Source organism: Daphnia carinata, chromosome 10 (genome assembly GCF_022539665.2).
Source record: "Daphnia carinata strain CSIRO-1 chromosome 10, CSIRO_AGI_Dcar_HiC_V3, whole genome shotgun sequence".
In the NCBI taxonomy this organism is placed as follows: Eukaryota; Metazoa; Arthropoda; class Branchiopoda; order Diplostraca; family Daphniidae; genus Daphnia; species Daphnia carinata.
The window spans coordinates 6,941,961-6,958,213 of NC_081340.1; the positions used below are offsets into that span (position 1 = coordinate 6,941,961).

Here is a 16,253-nt window from a genome sequence, read left to right on the forward strand (position 1 = left end):
TGGGCAAGCCCAGTGTTCCAGGCGACGAGGTCCATTAGCGCTGAGAAACAGCCAGTCGTTTGTGTTAAGGTGGTGCATAGAAAACAAAAAAAAAAGGAGGCTCGGTAGTTTTTCAAACGGCCTGCGACGAGTTTCATCGCCAACTGTGCCGAAGTTTTTCTCCAGGAGACAGGCCGTCAATCTTTCAAAATCGGCTGGAAAACGAGTTGCAGAACGGCAAAGAAAAAAATAGCATGACGTCAGTTGTTTGTCAACTGTGAAGGCGCCATGGAGAGAAGGAACCCACAAATTATGGAGGCAACAAACCTCACAAAAAGAAATGCCTGGAATTTCACCTTTCAAAAATTGAAAACCGAAAAGAAATGAAGACATTTTTTTTTTTTTTTTTTTTTTTGGTTTGGCATTTTCGGCATTTTTGTCTCAATAACGTCGCACGCACACGACGTTTCCGATCAAAAATTATAGGCTAAACAAGGTTAATAAGGTTCGTTTAATGCAAATGATGCAAGGTTTTCTCCAGAAACGTTTCAAAACGTGAGAACAAAAAGCAACAAACAGCTGTGTTCGACATGTGCACGGCAGAAGCATCACATCAAAAAAGATTCTTTTTTTTTAGTAATCACGAAAAAATGCGTGACTTGCTCACGGCCTACTGTGCGTATCGTCCTCCCAATTCGTGATAACTCCATTAATGCCACCCGAGGCCATTCACGATCATTGTCCTAGGTCACGATTGACATACCTACTCATCCTTTAATCACAGTGTTGCCAATCATCCGCAGATAAAAAAAAAAAGCCCGCCAAAAAAAACAATTGCCCCTAGTTACGTCATTCTAGAAAGAAAAAATCGCAATGGCGGCAGACTCAACACCAACAAATAAAGAAAAACCAGATGACTCTAAAACGCACAACGGGTGTTCGAAAATATGAGAACAAAAAATAATGAAAGCGTCCCAAGAAAAATGTTTCGTTTCAAACTGTTTTGAACCGACGTCTAGCACCCCGTTGACGAAAACAAACATTCCGTTGTGCCGAAACAAAAAAAAAAGGGGGCACCTAATAGGCATGCGTGTCTCAGAGACTCCTCTTTCTATGCTAAAACGGATGTAGCTTAAAGCTCCTTTTTCTTCCTGGACATTTTTACACTTTTTCAACTGCTGCAAGGCGTTTATATTTACATCTACGAGGGAAAAAAAAATGGAGACTTACCAGCAAGATGTGCGTTGCTGGCTTGATGCGGAAGAACCGCCCACTTTCTGTCGAGTCTTCAATCAGCACACGGTGAATTGGACAACAGGAGCGTGGTGGATCGTCGTCGAATAGATTACACAACTGCAATAATGCACGAGTGCACACATTTATTTCTACCACAGTCGGAGTCTTGCACTCGCCTACTTGTTCCTGACCTCCCGCTGCAACATTGTTGGCATTCTCCAGTTGTCTTTATTCGTTCGAATAGTTATTGTTTTTTGTGTGTCTTTGTTAGACAATAGGCTTTTACACTGCCACTTGTAATTATCTAAATGATTCAACCTCACTAACACCTACACAGTTGATTGAAGAACAGATTTCAATCAGCCACGGTCGCACGCCGCACATGTGCACCGCGCCAACTACGAGACTCGAATGATCTTGATTGCTGCGTGGTTGTCATTTCGTCAATTAAAGAAATATGGCATCATGGGTTTTTGATTTTTTTTTTTTAAGAACAATAAAGAATAAACAGTTTCTAAAATTATTTTGTTCGTTATCACCTCGTTTATTTAATATTACTAACTTAAAAAAAAATTTACTTTTATGTTTCGTTTTATGACATTAGCATTTTGACATTGTTGCCTTTTGAATTTGCTTACCCAACCCCAATTTTAGAACATTCTCGAACAATTGTTGTTCTCGAATCTTATTCTGCATTGGGGGTTGGAGATATGAAATACCCTTGGGAAATTGAATACAAAAATTTGTTTCTTTCTTTGTCCGCACGTGGTTTCCCACAACCTTGACAACTGATTTCTTACCCTGCCTCTTTGAGGTTATCAACCTGATGACTCATTATTAGGGGTACACTTTCCAAAACACGTGGTTCTATATGCAAAATGGATTCAAAATCGCACTAAATAAATACCTAAATACACTTTGATGATTCATTTTGACTAGTCATTTTATTGTTTCGCAATACAACAATGGAAGTTCGCCACTTTTTTTGAAGAAAGACAACTGAAAACTACAGAAATAAAAAAAGAAACAAAATAAAAAAAAAGAAACAAGAAAACCTTCCGGTCCGAGCCAATCCATCACTGTCCATCGAAGCGTCGGATCATCCATCACCCACCACCCCAATTCCGTCTTTTCCCCGCATCCGCACAAACGGGTCGTTCTCATCTGGTTTAGATTCATGCATTATGATCTGTGTTTTCTCTTTCCGCCCCATGCCCCGTAGTCATTTGCCATCAAATGCGCAGTTGCACGATACCCAAAAAAATGATCACAAAACAATTCATAACACAAAGAAATAAAAACTAAAAACAAAAACAAATCGATATCTAATTGTTTCGTCATTTGTTAGTAGCTCATCAAATGTGATGTGTGTGTGCTTCCATTTTTGTTTTTCCATAGCGGTGGCGCCCGGCCTGCGTTCAACACGCGCGTAGAGAAGGCGGTGCACATCTAGATGGAGAGAGAGGAGGGGGGTTTAGTGGAGGCAAAAAGCGGGCACCGTCTCCAGTTGATCCTCAACCAGCTCTCCGGTTGGATTCTAAAAAACTCCTTTCTCTCTCTCTTTCTCTCACTCTCTGTCTTTCTATTTTCCCCATGTCTTAAGTGTTTCTCTTTTGTTTGTTTTTTTTTGTTTTATATCTCGCTAAGAACACTCGAGTGCGTGGCAACGCTGAAAAATTCGGAAGAATCAATCAAATCTAGGTGGGGGGGAAAGATTAATAAAGAAACAAAAGATTTAATTGTTCAGTGTGGATTAGGCGGGATGAGACCAATCGTCAGAGCAACGTTGACACTTTTCGTCGTGGATTTCTGCTGGGCCGATTCAACTGAAAAATAAAAATCATTTCGAGGTGAGTTTTTTCTTTAAATTTAATTTTTCAATCAGAAAAAAGATGGCCACATGCGTCTGCGATAGTGTCACGCGTTTCATTTCCTTGGCGCCTTGTCGTATCTGCTGAATGTGCGTCATGTTCTACCCCCCACTGCGTTCTCTTTCCAGTTCACGTACAAATTCGATATCGAAAAAAAAAAGGGTTTCAAATGTAAATAAGCCAGGTGTTTGCGGTAACGTCTTGTTGACACATTATCTCACTAAACACTTGAGTTTGTTCGATATCATGTTCTTTTCGTTTGCTGTCTAAAATCGTTCAACACAAACTCGTTTTCTTCAATCCAATGGAGCTTCAAAGACTGCAATAAAACTTTTGTCTATTGTTTGCCAACGTATCGTAAAAAACGTCGGCAAAACTTTAAAACTTTCACGACTCTTTCACGTTCAACATCGCGATTGTAAGAAAGATCCCTTTTCTTTTATTATTTCGTCTATCAATTCGGTGCTCTATCAAAGTCTTTTGTCATTTGCTACTAGAATAGTTTGGACGCGTGCTGCACAACCTGTTGTGTGTAACGGGAGTCGTTTGACACTGGCGCTTTGTATTCGAGCAGGTCTCAGAGACAAGAATTTTATAAATGACGTCACTTGTCGAAAAACGTTTTACCCGTCCAAGCTAATCAGGAAGTTTGCAATTGAGGAGAGAATGTGTTATTGGCTCTCTGTGTTTTATTTCGACTGGAAATTCTTGCAGAGAGAAATTGCATTCTGGTATTTTTTTTTCAGTACAGACCGTCTCGAATGTTATCAGACCCTTTGCTCTGCGGATGTAGTGTCTAATAAAGCCGAGGCTGCCGTATATATCTACTAGTAGCATCCCCCCATATTGTCTCGTGATACTGGATGCGGAATTCCCCCATCGGGAATTTGTGGGCAAACAAACTAGGCATGTTTCACGATGACGACTTGTTTCCGTTTTCTGCCGAATGACTTTCCGATAATGTCGCACAAAAATTCGCTTTTTTTTTTTATAATTAAAACGATTGCGACATTTCAACGACATTCGCACAATTGACCCCCGATTTTTTAAAAACATTTTTTGAGATTTTAATATTTCGTGGCAGCTGCAAAAACGGGACAACTTGAATAAATTAATCGATTTTTTTTTTCAAAAGCGCGAAAAAAACACGTTTGATTTAAGATGCTCAATTTGGAAAACATCTGTTTCCAAGTCAACTGATCGTTTCGCCTTTAAAAAAGGGAGGAATTCTATAGATAGATTTATATACTGGATGCATGAGAAGCTGGGAGACGGATGGATTCATAAACGGCTTGCACAAGTTATGACGGAAATCCTCGATTTTCCTTCAGGTCTTGGCGGCTTTTGTGTCGGATCCCGCGGGAATCATGGCGAGGTCAGCTCACGTTCGTGCCCTACATTTTTGTAGTACACTGGGATAGCCGATAGTCCCTTTGGGTCTCATATTTATATAGTCTGTATGGACATCCCAGACGTGTGTCTGTGTGGCCTATTGGTTTTCCAGGCTCGCGAGATGTTCTCACCTTAGACAACAATGGGAGGGGGAAGGATTTAAAAAAAAATTTGTCCAGGTCAACGGTCACGGAAGAGCGGCCAGGTGCCAAAGATAACGGCCCCGAAAAAGGGACACTCGGGAAATAAATAAGTCTGGGGATTGTTCCAGTTCCATCCGTCTTTTTTTTTTTTTTTTTTCGTCTGTTTGGCGGACAGCCTAGTTCTAGTGGACTAATAACTCCCAAAAGAAGAAGAACATTGTGTCTTTCGTGTAGGGCTATTTCCGTCATTAGCTTAATGATGGCGCGAAATATTTTCAAAAGGCTTATTTGTTTGCAGTCATTTGTTTATGCCAAAATCAACAAGCAACTCACGCTCAGGGCTCGGACATCATTTTTCAAGCCGATACATCACGCGCGCAATTGATTTTTGATTGTCAACATATCCATTATAGCCGCGGGCAAGAACCGGCGTGAACAAAATCAAGCTTGGGGCCAGCAAGTTGTTTGATTACCAACGAAGCAAAGTCACACTCAAGGGAATCACGCGTTCTTTTTTAGCCGTTGGTTTTTTCATGTTACTCAAGAAAATAATAAGGGAGCACGGGAATTATAAGGAGAAGAAAAGGGCAGTAGCGACTAGAGGAGAGAGTTGCGCCGCGAGGGTTCATCGGTTCGATCGTGAAACACGCGAGAAATGTGTGGACTCGATGCACGCGTGAGTTTGGAGTCGATGGCATTTCACAGCCAACGACGTGCCCGGAATGGAAGACTCATCTCCACTTCTTTTATTTTGCTAGAAGAATATTTTTAAAAAAGAAAGGAACACAACTAAAAGGAGCTCAATTCTTAACACGTAACGTGTAATGGAATTAACTCTTCGCTGTATTCGTTCACCAATTAGGTCAACATTTGCCAAGTTATTGACCATTTAAAAATCGTTAAATTTTTCAGTGAATCGATTGAATCGGGTCATCATTAAAAGCGTAGCTACGGATATATACGAAGAAGATTCTCGACTTTCTCTTCTAATGGCGTCTGGGAAGATGATGATGAGGGAGGCATGGATCGATTGGTTGTAAGCCACGTACTGGCCGCCAATCAGTTCGACCTTATTCCGACTTTCTTGTAAAACTTACGTTGATCGTGTGCTCCCTACTCAATGCACTTCTGTCTTTTAAAGTTTGAAAACTTTTTAAAGTCATTGGTTTCTTACTCACGCGATAATGTGTTACTAGAACGTGATGTGTGTCTAAGTACGGCCGTCTTATTTGTTTAGTATGGCAAGTTATTCTTGTAGGACAGAGAACTTGTCCTTCTGGACAAACACAATCCTTCAATCAATATTGTCTGATTCTAATGGACCTATTTTCTTATAATACAGATGATACACTAAAAACCTACCATCTTCAACCCAAACAAACTGCTTGTTGAAAACGGAATTTTGCCTTTATTATCGGAAAAAAAAGGGATTGATTTGTTGGGCATGGAAAGTTCACTAACGGGCATCATCAATGTGACGGACACTGAAAATGATGACGACGGATGCCTGGAAAGGACGTGGTTCAATAGCGACCAATCGGCCGGTGAACTGAATTTATGTCCGAGTGCCACCAATTCGAGCGAAGATGATTTCAACACGTTTTATTTCTACCAGGTAAATAACATTTTTTCGATTCTCGCTTGATTGCCGGCTTACGCAACACAAATCAAAAGACATTGGATAAATAATCTTGAAAGTTTTATCGGCTCATCTCCCACAATGCACGCCTTCGGCATAAAAAAGAATTGTATATATATAAAAAAATAAATATATTTTTTCTTTGTGGGAATGGGCCGTGATCCTAGAGGGTTTGATCCTCTCTAGGGCCCATTGCCGGAGACCGTACTTGATTGAGCTAGCAGTTCCGTTTATATTCGCCACTAGTAAAACAAAACAAAAAAATACTTGTTGGGCAACATCGGACCGATACAAATCAGAAATGATTGGATAATCTTAAAAAAAAGGGGGGACCTGCTTCAAAAGATTGCGTGGATTATTCCTCAAAAAAAAAAAAGAACAATTGGGGTATAAATTCAACAAGCCCCTTTTTTTCGGACTATCTTGTCTGTGGCGGATGAAAGTGGACGACATCCATAAGCCCATGGCCCATTCTGCACGGCCTCCCTTTCTTTTTTGGATATCTGCCCATCCGTCTCAATCGAATAAAGCTCCGTCGTAGGCACCCGGTAATATTGCAACTCTTAAACAACAACATTTTCCGACCTCTTTTTGTTTTTTGTTTGTCTTCCGGCCACCTTATAGAACGTTTCATTGTTTACACTATCGAATCGTTTGTTTGTCCGTAAAGCGGCGGCACATCAGTTAACGCGTGTTTAAAAATCTGTTGTTTTGACTCGACACGTTGAAACATGAAAAGTTTGAGGGATTTGTTTGGATGATCCATCGATGGATGCAACTCCATAATATACGAATCTAATGAATTCATCTAAACAGAAAAATCTGGGGTGCTTGAAAAACTGTGCGGCTAGAAACAAACGAAAGGCTTGCGGGCTTGTTTGTAACGCTGGATCGATTTCGGATCGATAGCTGGGCAGAAGAAAATAGTCGACCTCTCTCGCAAGATGGTCGGACGTCTTTTCTTTTGGGGATCCTCTGGTGACTTTTTTTTTCCGGCATCCGTTCAATCAGACAAGGTCGTGCCACTCGACTCAAAATGGGAGAGCCCGTTTTTGCTCTTTTTCAATTTTTGTTTGATTTTTTACTTGACAGAGTTGGATCAGCGAAAGAGAGATGGAAAAGTTTTCAAACGAGTTGATCCGTCACTTGAATGGAGAGGCAATCGAGATGATATCTTCTTTTTTGTATCCACATATTAGACGGAGCAGTTGGCCTTCTTGTGGATCCTGCTCATCCTCATCGTCGTCGGCAACATGGCCGTCTTGTTGGCGTTGGGCATGTCCAGCGCGCGCAAGTCACGAATGAACTATTTCATTAAACACCTCGCCATCGCCGGTGCGTCCTTCTTTTAATTTTTTTTTTTTTCAAATAATTCAATAAATATTTTTGAAATGCAGATTTAAGCGTCGGCGTTATCAGCGTCTTGACGGACATTGTTTGGAAAATCACCGTTGCCTGGCATGCTGGAAATATTGCGTGCAAAGTCATCCGCTTCTCACAGGTATCATTTTGATTTTGGCCGGAATTTCAATCGAATTTCTTCCGTTTAAACGGAAAATAGGACGTGTTTTCGAATTAGTTTTTATGTTGATCTTAATTCAAAGCGGCTTTTTTGTTTTTCCTTTCGGTTTGGCGGAGAAATGCAACAAAAGGTTCTGGTCACGTATTCCTCGACTTACGTCCTGGTAGCGCTCAGCATCGACCGGTACGACGCCATTTGCCATCCGATGAATTTCAGCCGAGGATGTGAGTCCATTTAAAGAATTGGAAAATTTCAAAAAAAATCTGAAATTTGAGACGGACGAAAAAAAAATACAGGGAGAAGAGCTCGGATTTTGGTGGCCGTCGCTTGGATATTGAGCGCCATTTTCTCGACGCCGATGTTATTCCTTTACGAAGAGGGTCTGGTGCAGGAACAGGTGCAGTGCTGGATCGACATGCCGGAGCCGTGGCAGTGGCAACTCTACCTGACTTTAGTCGCCGTCTCGCTGCTCGTCTTACCCGCTCTACTGATCTTCGCCTGCTATGTCATCATCGTCCGGACCATCTGGGTCCAATCGGCAGCCCTTACCGCTTCCATGCCATCGGCCAATCGCAACAATAATAACACAGCCGGTAAAATAAAGACGTTCTGCCCATTATCGATTTCTCTTTACACGTCTACTAAACCCAGAATGAAAAAAAAAGGAATTTTTTTTATTTAGCCGCAATTTTACTTGACACAAAGTGGATAGAGTATAGAGCTGTGCGCTATTAAAAAAAAAAAAGACGATAGATGTCGGATCTGCTGACGCCTATTTGGTTGTGCATCGGTCATCAACCGGAAGCTTCTTTTATTTACTAGACGTCGTAAAATAATAATAATGCAGGGGAAATGTCAGAGGACGCTAGTAAACTATAATTCTTTTTATGTGCGCAAGATCTTTTTGATTTGAATTCCGTTTTCCATCAGGGACGATGATATCCTGTCATTTGAGAATGTCTCAAACAAAAAACAAAAAATGATGGAATTATTATTTTTTGGCAGGTATTAATCGAACGGGCGGAAGTGCAGGAACGGCCATGCTGGACGAGGATCAGGAAAGTCGAAGGGCCAGCTCTCGTGGCATCATCCCACGCGCTAAAATCAAAACCGTCAAGATGACCTTCGTTATTGTCTTTGGTGAGTCCTTTTTTTTTTCTAATAAAAAAAAAATGAAAACATTCTCGAGTTTATTTTTGAATCGTATTACGAGATAATAAAAAAAAAACTGTCGGCCATATGCCGATATGCTTTCCAGTCTATGGAATCTACTCAACAAATCAAAAATGATTTGGAAAGGGGAAATATAATAAGCCATCTGCCTGTGTTCTCAAGATCTGTCGTAACATGACATTTTTGTGATGTTTTCCTTCCAACTGCATTGCTCTCATTAATTCCCAAACAATTCCAACAATGCGGACCTACGTCTTCTCTAAAGCTGGAAAAGAAAAATGTTCTTATCGCTATAAGATAAACACTAAATCGCTTATCTTTTACAATTGAGTTATTATAGAACAAAAAAGCCACACGAAAAATTTCGTAAGAAAAACAATTGACGTGATGGAAACCATCTTTTTTGTTTTTTGAACGAGTAGAAAGCTAAAACGGCGGAAAAAAAGTTTATGTCACATATAATTTTTGTTGTTTCGTCGTAGACGGTGAACGAAAGTAGTTGTTGTTTCTTATCCCCCTTTCACTGTTGGTTACGATAGAAGATTGTCAAGATATAGGCCATTTTCAGACATGGAGCTCTTCTTCTGTTTGTTTGTTTTCGGCAGCTATTTCAGCTGTCAGATCTATAAAAAAAAAAATGCCAACATCTGCTCGTTTTCATGTTTACGATACAGCTGAGAAACAACAAACAAAATGAAATGTAGTGGATTTTTTAACTATTGAAATGATTTGGCTTTTCTTTTTCCGAAAATCGCTAGTGTTTATTCTGTGCTGGGCACCGTACATCGTCTTCGACTTGCTCCAAGTCTACGGCCACATCCCTAAATCGAAGACGATGATCGCCGTTGCAACTTTCATTCAAAGTTTGGCGCCACTCAATTCGGCCGCTAATCCGCTCATCTATTGCCTCTTCTCCACTCACCTCTGCCGCAATCTCAGGTACACGTTAAACTAACATTTAAACGTACTGTACGTACAACTTCAAAAGTCGCAAAGAAAAATCTAATTCAAGATGGGACTTTTTGATCTTTCGTGACGCGCGTGATGACGATACTAAAACCAGTGAGCGCATACATTACGTATGCCCGCACTTGCCAACTGGTCGAATCGATAAAAAAAAAGGGGGAGGGAATTTGCTCTCTCTCTTTTTAAGTCTCCCAACGCAATCGGATCAAAAAAGTCTTAAATACCAGAGTGGAGGAGGGCTAAAAGTAGTTGGAAAATATTGATTGTCCATTTCGAAACGAATCATTTGCTCAGGCCTTTTTTTTTATATCTATAAACCCTCTCGTTGGAAGTAGCCAAAAAACTATGCGATGCAGAGACAGCTCGATAATCTTTAATTGTAATAAAAAAAAAAATTTTAAATCGAAATTTCATATCGTTTTGTTTTGCTATTTCTCTCTCTCTCTCTCTTTCTTTCTTTTCGCCATTTATTATTTCGTACCCCGCCTCGCCCGTGTTGTTGAAACTAGAAAGATCCCGGCGCTAGAGTGGCTAGCCGTCAAACTGGAGAACGCCGTCCATTCGATCGGTCTGTGTCCCGACTGGAATTGCTGCGCTGCCGACGGCTCGGTTGACCATCCGTCGTTGCAGAACCGGACGACATCACGCGGTGGCACTGCCCACACGCGGACTAATCACCGCAATAGTCACCATAGCCGCCAGATGACGCAGAATCAGTTCCGCGGTCATTTCCATCGGCTGGCCAACAACAGCAGCTCAACGGGCACGACTGTTAACACCACCACTACCACGGCAACGTCGCAAGTCGCCAACGCTGTCAAAGACAGCGGCCGTCGTGACGGCAATTTGATTCGACGGCTATCGTCATCGGACGTAACGGAAGTCGTCGCTGTGCCTCCTCCGGCCATTGTTAAAGAACCGCTTCCGGCCAACAGTCGCAGTAGTCAGTGGGTTTGATAAACTTGACGACATGAGAAGAAACATGAGCGCCGAGGAGCTCGTCAATGAAAAGACGAATGTTTATCTCTACAGGGTTTCTGTCATCTTGTTTTACATCATCTTACAAGTCATAAATTTCATCTCATTATCTACTGGGACACATATAGCCATGCACCAAATAATACGCAATCACGTTCGGATGGCAGCCCTTGTGGGAAAACGAAAAAAGGACGCCATCTAATCCAGTGAATGAAAACGACCCTGTTGACATGCAAGTCACGGTTGGAATTCACGATAAAACTATAAATGTGCTCTCCGCCTAATATTGGATAAAATAACACTATCGTATATAAATATTCTTGAAACGTACATACGTAATGGCAGTTAGGACTACTTTTTTTTTCAAAACATTTCTTTGACGTGTCAATCTTGTTTTATCCCTAACTGCAACGCCGTCATGTAAATTATTGCATATTGTGTTTAATGAGCGTCGGCGGGCTGCAGCAAACACGTAGCGACCATCAAGAAAAAAAAAAAGAAGAACGCCTATCCCACTGTCCTATGTTTAACACATCCGCTGTCTCGATTTTTTGTTTTTTCTTCTTCTTTCACTCCGCATTATTTCACGCGGCCAGTCGTTTCTACCCGCCCTCCCGAAAACAAAAAGGGGAACGACTCACGGTCCATTCTCTTTTTTTTTTTTTTTCTTATCTATGTGGTCTGTACAAAATAACTGCCATATGATCTTTTACTGTCATCACGCTCTCGGTCCTGGAACGCTTGTAAGCAGAAAAATTCTATTGGCACAAACTGGGGAATGGGGAGGCAGAAAACAAGAAGAGGGGGGGACAAAATAAAATAACGTAATTCTATGTTAATATTCACGGCGTGTCCCGCACAACCCGACACAGCACGATCGATATACACGATACTACAAACTATTATATTAAATATAAAAACTTATGATTTCAAATGGCAAATTAACCGAAACAATCTTCCCTCCCTCTCAAAACTGACAAAAATGAAACAATCCAAGTATTAATATATATTATTATTTGCAAAAAAAAAATATGATACTCTCGTTTCTACATTCAATGAGGTTATGGGAAAATATACTATTGTTCCAGACTAATTGACTCTCTTTTTCTAATAGACACACGTCTTTATTTCGCAATGATGATGTGCCATTTTTCATTTCGCCCTTCCTAAACGCTACGTAAATTACACCATTCGAAATGGACAATAAGGGCAGTCCCATCATCTTTAATGAATCCATTCGGTCAACATAGCAGAACAGCGACTGCCGTTTGCATGGGACATCGAGAACAGCTGGTCACTAAAATCTTTGTCATCAACTCGAATAGCAAAATATAATTTCGCTACAAACGCACAGCCATCATCATTTAGCTGTTTCTGTTTAAAAAAGGGCTCGCGCATTTAAGTGTTAACATTGTCAGCTGTTTGGCTCGTTGCCAACGTGATCACGAAACAAAAGAGAGAAGCGAAAAATGTTGGACTGCGAATAAGCAATGGCGCTATATTTCCATTTGAGCTGCGTTCCAGCAGTGTGTGTGTGCTTCTACTATAACGAACTACGACCACTTTGTCTTCATTTACACGACTTGTTGAGTGCCGCTCGTCGTGCAAGATGAAACAGATCGAGACGAGAGTTAAACGGAAATGTGTAGAGCTTCTGCCTCACTCCACCCGATGGTTCGCTTTCAGTCCGTCTCTTAAAAATCTATGCAGCACTTTATTCTCGTAAAATTCGAGACTCTCATCACGATATCGAAAAACAAAATGCCCATGGTGCACGAATTGCTTTCGAGCTGAGCTCGAGCCAACAACTATGTTATGTCATATGGAATCACGACGATGGAATGAATTGACTGGGACTTACCATCGATAGTTGACAAGTTCCTATGAAAACGATGAATAATTGAAAGTAGACTGGCGTACGACGCAGCAGACGACATTTGTCGATTATTGACGGGCTGAATGAATTCTGAAAGATCATAGAAAAAGACTAACGTCAGTTGTGGTCGGCCATGATTTTACACAAATCAACGAGCTAAAGACTCGGCTTGCATTTGGCAAGCAACACAGAATTTCTCCGAAACAACCAGCCCATATAATAACTGTACTATCAAATATAATAAAAGACCAAGAAAAGAATAAAGGAAAAACAATCTTTCTAACAGCAAAAGTTTGCCCTTCCAAAATGGTTGCAACTGCTGTTCCATAGTTATTTGTTCCTTTTTTGTATGCTATACTTTCCGCCATGAATACATGTCGTACATTACCATTTCTTTTGCTATTGTAGAGTAGCACAAGAAATCGTTCCATAAAAGACTTGCATGTTATTTGGCCATGTTTATCTACAAAAGAACAACGTCATCGTCGGATTACCGTGAAACTTTTCAAACGCTCTAGAGTGTGAAGACTGACGACATTCGATCAACATAATCCATGTAACAGTTATTAACAGCTTTCTCCCACTAGAAGTTTGCTACGTGAATTCGATAGGCCCACGTCACGCAAACGGGAAATAGTTACTGAAAAAAGGAAAAAAAAACAGTCTGTGTTGACAAAGACAAAGTGTTGTTTTTCTTTTCCCTATGGCTGGGCGAAACACTTGGTGTACACTTTGAAACTAAACGGCCCACATCGTTGCAGTAACCAAAGTTCCGTCTGCTATTCAATAAGTGAACCCAATTGTTTTTCTTTTTTCACTGTTGTATGTTTGTTTTCTTTTTGATTTTTGTGACGCTCGATCGACATCTTTTTTCAAGGTTGTCGTCAATCATTGGATAGAATCAATGACGTTCGCTTGAACAAAGTGGAAAAGTAGAAAAGCTGATTTTCCCAGTCAGCCATTTTTTAAAAGAGTGATGGTGAATTTCCTCAGAGACTAGTCTCTTCTTCCTTCCGCGCAAACCACAAGTCACGACATTTTGTATACATTTTTTTTGGCCATTAATAACTGAAGAGAAATATTATCTTTTAAAGCTTGACTTGAGATTGATGATTAAATTGCATCTGATTTTCACAGACCCGATCGAGTTTTACAGCCACAAAATGTTCCAGCTGGAAACACAAAGGAGATCACGTATTCAATCTGAACGAATTTATTAAGGTCGGTAACTGAAACGTCTATTGTGCTTGCAAAACTTTGTGGGTGGTGGAAGATATGAGAGTCTGTCACGACGTGGACCTCTTTTACAGGTTCACTTTCGTAACAACACATGACCAGAGGACCTATATTTATGCTCTTTGTCGGTTCCCATTCGTTGAATTGTTTTGTGTGGGTCTTGGCAGGTTTCATTAAATCTATTATTCAAATTCATGTCAAGGAGAACAACACATCTTCAAACGATTGATTTATGGTTTTTTACATATTATTATTCAAATGAGGCCATTGCTCAGACAAACTCTTTATAGATGGCAATAGCTTTTCTTGCGAAACTTTTGTTTTGAAGATTTGAATAATATTTTTGATTTACGTTCTCAACATTTACGCCCATTGACCTGTCAATTGTGTGCCTTTATTTGTAAGTTGGCTCGCTCCTCTCTGACCAACGATGTAGCCACAGTATACTATCATCATACCCACCGCCTGCCATCAATCACGCTATATTTGTCTCGATCCGGTTTCCTCAACACAATAAGGACGATATATTGTTTTTCCTTTTCTTCGAGCGTCCATCATCGTTCTTTAACTACATATCTACGTTCTATTTGCTGTCCTATAAAAAGAAAAGGACCAAGTCAGTAACTTCACATTAGTTGATCATTTTCTCTTGCCAGATTATTGTTCCACATCCTTTTTGCCAATATCTTCTGCTACGTGCTCATTCGTCCGAGGCAAACTCGATGAACCCATTCCATATTACATATCGTAACCATAATTGGAAAGTCCAGCCAGGTTGGCATTCGGTTATGCCGTTTGTACTGCTCTAACGATGTAAATAACGACGAATGTCTCCATCAAATGGATAAATTTGAACACAATCAAAGTTAAAGTTTGGGTCTGTATGACATTTCGAAAAATATCAGATTCTATATGATAAGTTTGGTATTTTTGTGTTATCATGTTGAAGGTAGGCCATGGCAAGGAGATACCCCAGCTGATTGGAAGAAGAGTGGATTAAAAACTTAATTATTTCAATCGACCTAGATTGTTCAACTCTGTTTGAATAATTTGCAATCACCAGAATGCTCTTCTTTAGGCTTTCCAATATTTTCAGACTGATACCAGCCAATGACGTCATTTGTATTTATTTTTAAATGGAAGATGGTAAAAGGATGCCAGTTTACTAGCACACCGATTTTACATCATAATGCGATTATTGGAGCTCTTTCTTGATAGCAGCTGATAGTCTTTTTCAAACGTCAAATTTACCGGTATACAGGGACTCTGCGACGTCAATCTTTTCCAATGCATTTTTCACGAATTGGCCGTACAATTTCGCTCCATTTCCGTTGAGTTCTTCGTAGTGAGCGATCTCCTTTTGGCATCGTTTAAGCCACGTCTGAATGTGCGAATATTTGTCCAAGATCCGGCTGTCGACGGCCTGTCAAAACAAATGACATAAATACTTCTCTCACCGTCTCCAGTGCATATGCAGATGAGTCAGACTCTCTAAGCCAGACAGAGACAACAACTCACGTCGATGGACGAAATAGAGGCCACAAGCGCTATATCCGCAATCGTCAAATGCTGGCCAGCTGCGTAAGCGCTGTCAGCTAGTCTGATGTCAACGAATCCAATTCCGTCATGAAAGTTCTTCAAAGCTGCCGGATCCAGCTGCTTGGCGCCGTGCATCACCACGGGAATCTAAACGTATATTTAACCAACCGTGACGTTAATGTCCCTTCTTTGGTTATTCTATGATTTTTATAATTAAAAAAGAGAGTTTAGATTAGACGTACGAATAAATCCCTGGCGTTGGCGAACAGGACGGACGAACCGAAATTGAGAAGCTGGTCGATGACTGCACGCTGCTGGGCCTCTTCTGGGTAGAGATGTTGAGCTTTATGGCCGCCATAACGGTTAATTAAATACATACAAATAGCCTGGCTTTCGTTCAAACAGAATCCATCCTCGTCGACGATGGTAGGCACGTTGTGCTGCGGATTGATCTTCAAGAACTCCGGTTTCAACTGGTCACGGTTCATCAGATTGAGCATTTTCAAATTGACGTCTACTCCGGCCATGTAGGCCGTCATCATCACAGATCGACATGGTGGACTCAACGAAGTGTAATACAAATCAATCGGCATTGCTGCTTTCTTGGTCAACCGTAAGCAAATTAAATTTTCCAAAGACTGGCCCTTAAACGCTTGACGAAATTGATGAATACTGTAACTGCTATCGACATAAGTCAATGAGG

The 16,253-nt window shown here is 40.7% G+C and overlaps 2 protein-coding genes across 2 annotated transcripts; one reads left to right on the plus strand and one right to left on the minus strand.

The window, feature by feature from the left end:
- Nucleotides 1-2,748: 2,748 nt before the first annotated feature.
- LOC130701046 (cardioacceleratory peptide receptor-like) lies at nucleotides 2,749-11,992 on the plus strand. The gene is made up of 9 exons (XM_059497186.1): nucleotides 2,749-3,065; nucleotides 5,964-6,236; nucleotides 7,460-7,595; nucleotides 7,658-7,761; nucleotides 7,913-8,006; nucleotides 8,079-8,375; nucleotides 8,788-8,922; nucleotides 9,714-9,894; nucleotides 10,431-11,992. The coding sequence occupies exons 2-9, from the start codon at nucleotides 6,066-6,068 to the stop codon at nucleotides 10,876-10,878; spliced, it is 1,566 nt and encodes a 521-aa protein (XP_059353169.1). The 5' UTR covers nucleotides 2,749-3,065; nucleotides 5,964-6,065; the 3' UTR covers nucleotides 10,879-11,992.
- A 3,130-nt stretch (nucleotides 11,993-15,122) lies between these two features.
- On the minus strand, nucleotides 15,123-16,226 carry LOC130701062 (glutathione S-transferase 1-1-like). The gene is made up of 3 exons (XM_057523018.2): nucleotides 15,793-16,226; nucleotides 15,530-15,697; nucleotides 15,123-15,434 (listed from the first exon to the last, which is right to left on the minus strand). The coding sequence occupies exons 1-3, from the start codon at nucleotides 16,141-16,143 to the stop codon at nucleotides 15,246-15,248; spliced, it is 708 nt and encodes a 235-aa protein (XP_057379001.1). The 5' UTR covers nucleotides 16,144-16,226; the 3' UTR covers nucleotides 15,123-15,245.
- Between the last annotated feature and the right edge of the window lie 27 nt (nucleotides 16,227-16,253).

Coding starts and splice junctions, on each gene's coding strand:
- LOC130701046 (XM_059497186.1), top strand. CDS start 6,066: ATGGAAAGTTCACTAACGGGCATCATCAATGTGACGGACACTGAAAAT. Junction 7,596..7,657: donor TAAACACCTCGCCATCGCCG/GTGCGTCCTTCT, acceptor TTTGAAATGCAG/ATTTAAGCGTCGGCGTTATC. Junction 9,895..10,430: donor CACCTCTGCCGCAATCTCAG/GTACACGTTAAA, acceptor TGTTGAAACTAG/AAAGATCCCGGCGCTAGAGT.
- LOC130701062 (XM_057523018.2), bottom strand. CDS start 16,143: ATGCCGATTGATTTGTATTACACTTCGTTGAGTCCACCATGTCGATCT. Junction 15,698..15,792: donor CCAACGCCAGGGATTTATTC/GTACGTCTAATC, acceptor ATATACGTTTAG/ATTCCCGTGGTGATGCACGG. Junction 15,435..15,529: donor CCTCTATTTCGTCCATCGAC/GTGAGTTGTTGT, acceptor TTGTTTTGACAG/GCCGTCGACAGCCGGATCTT.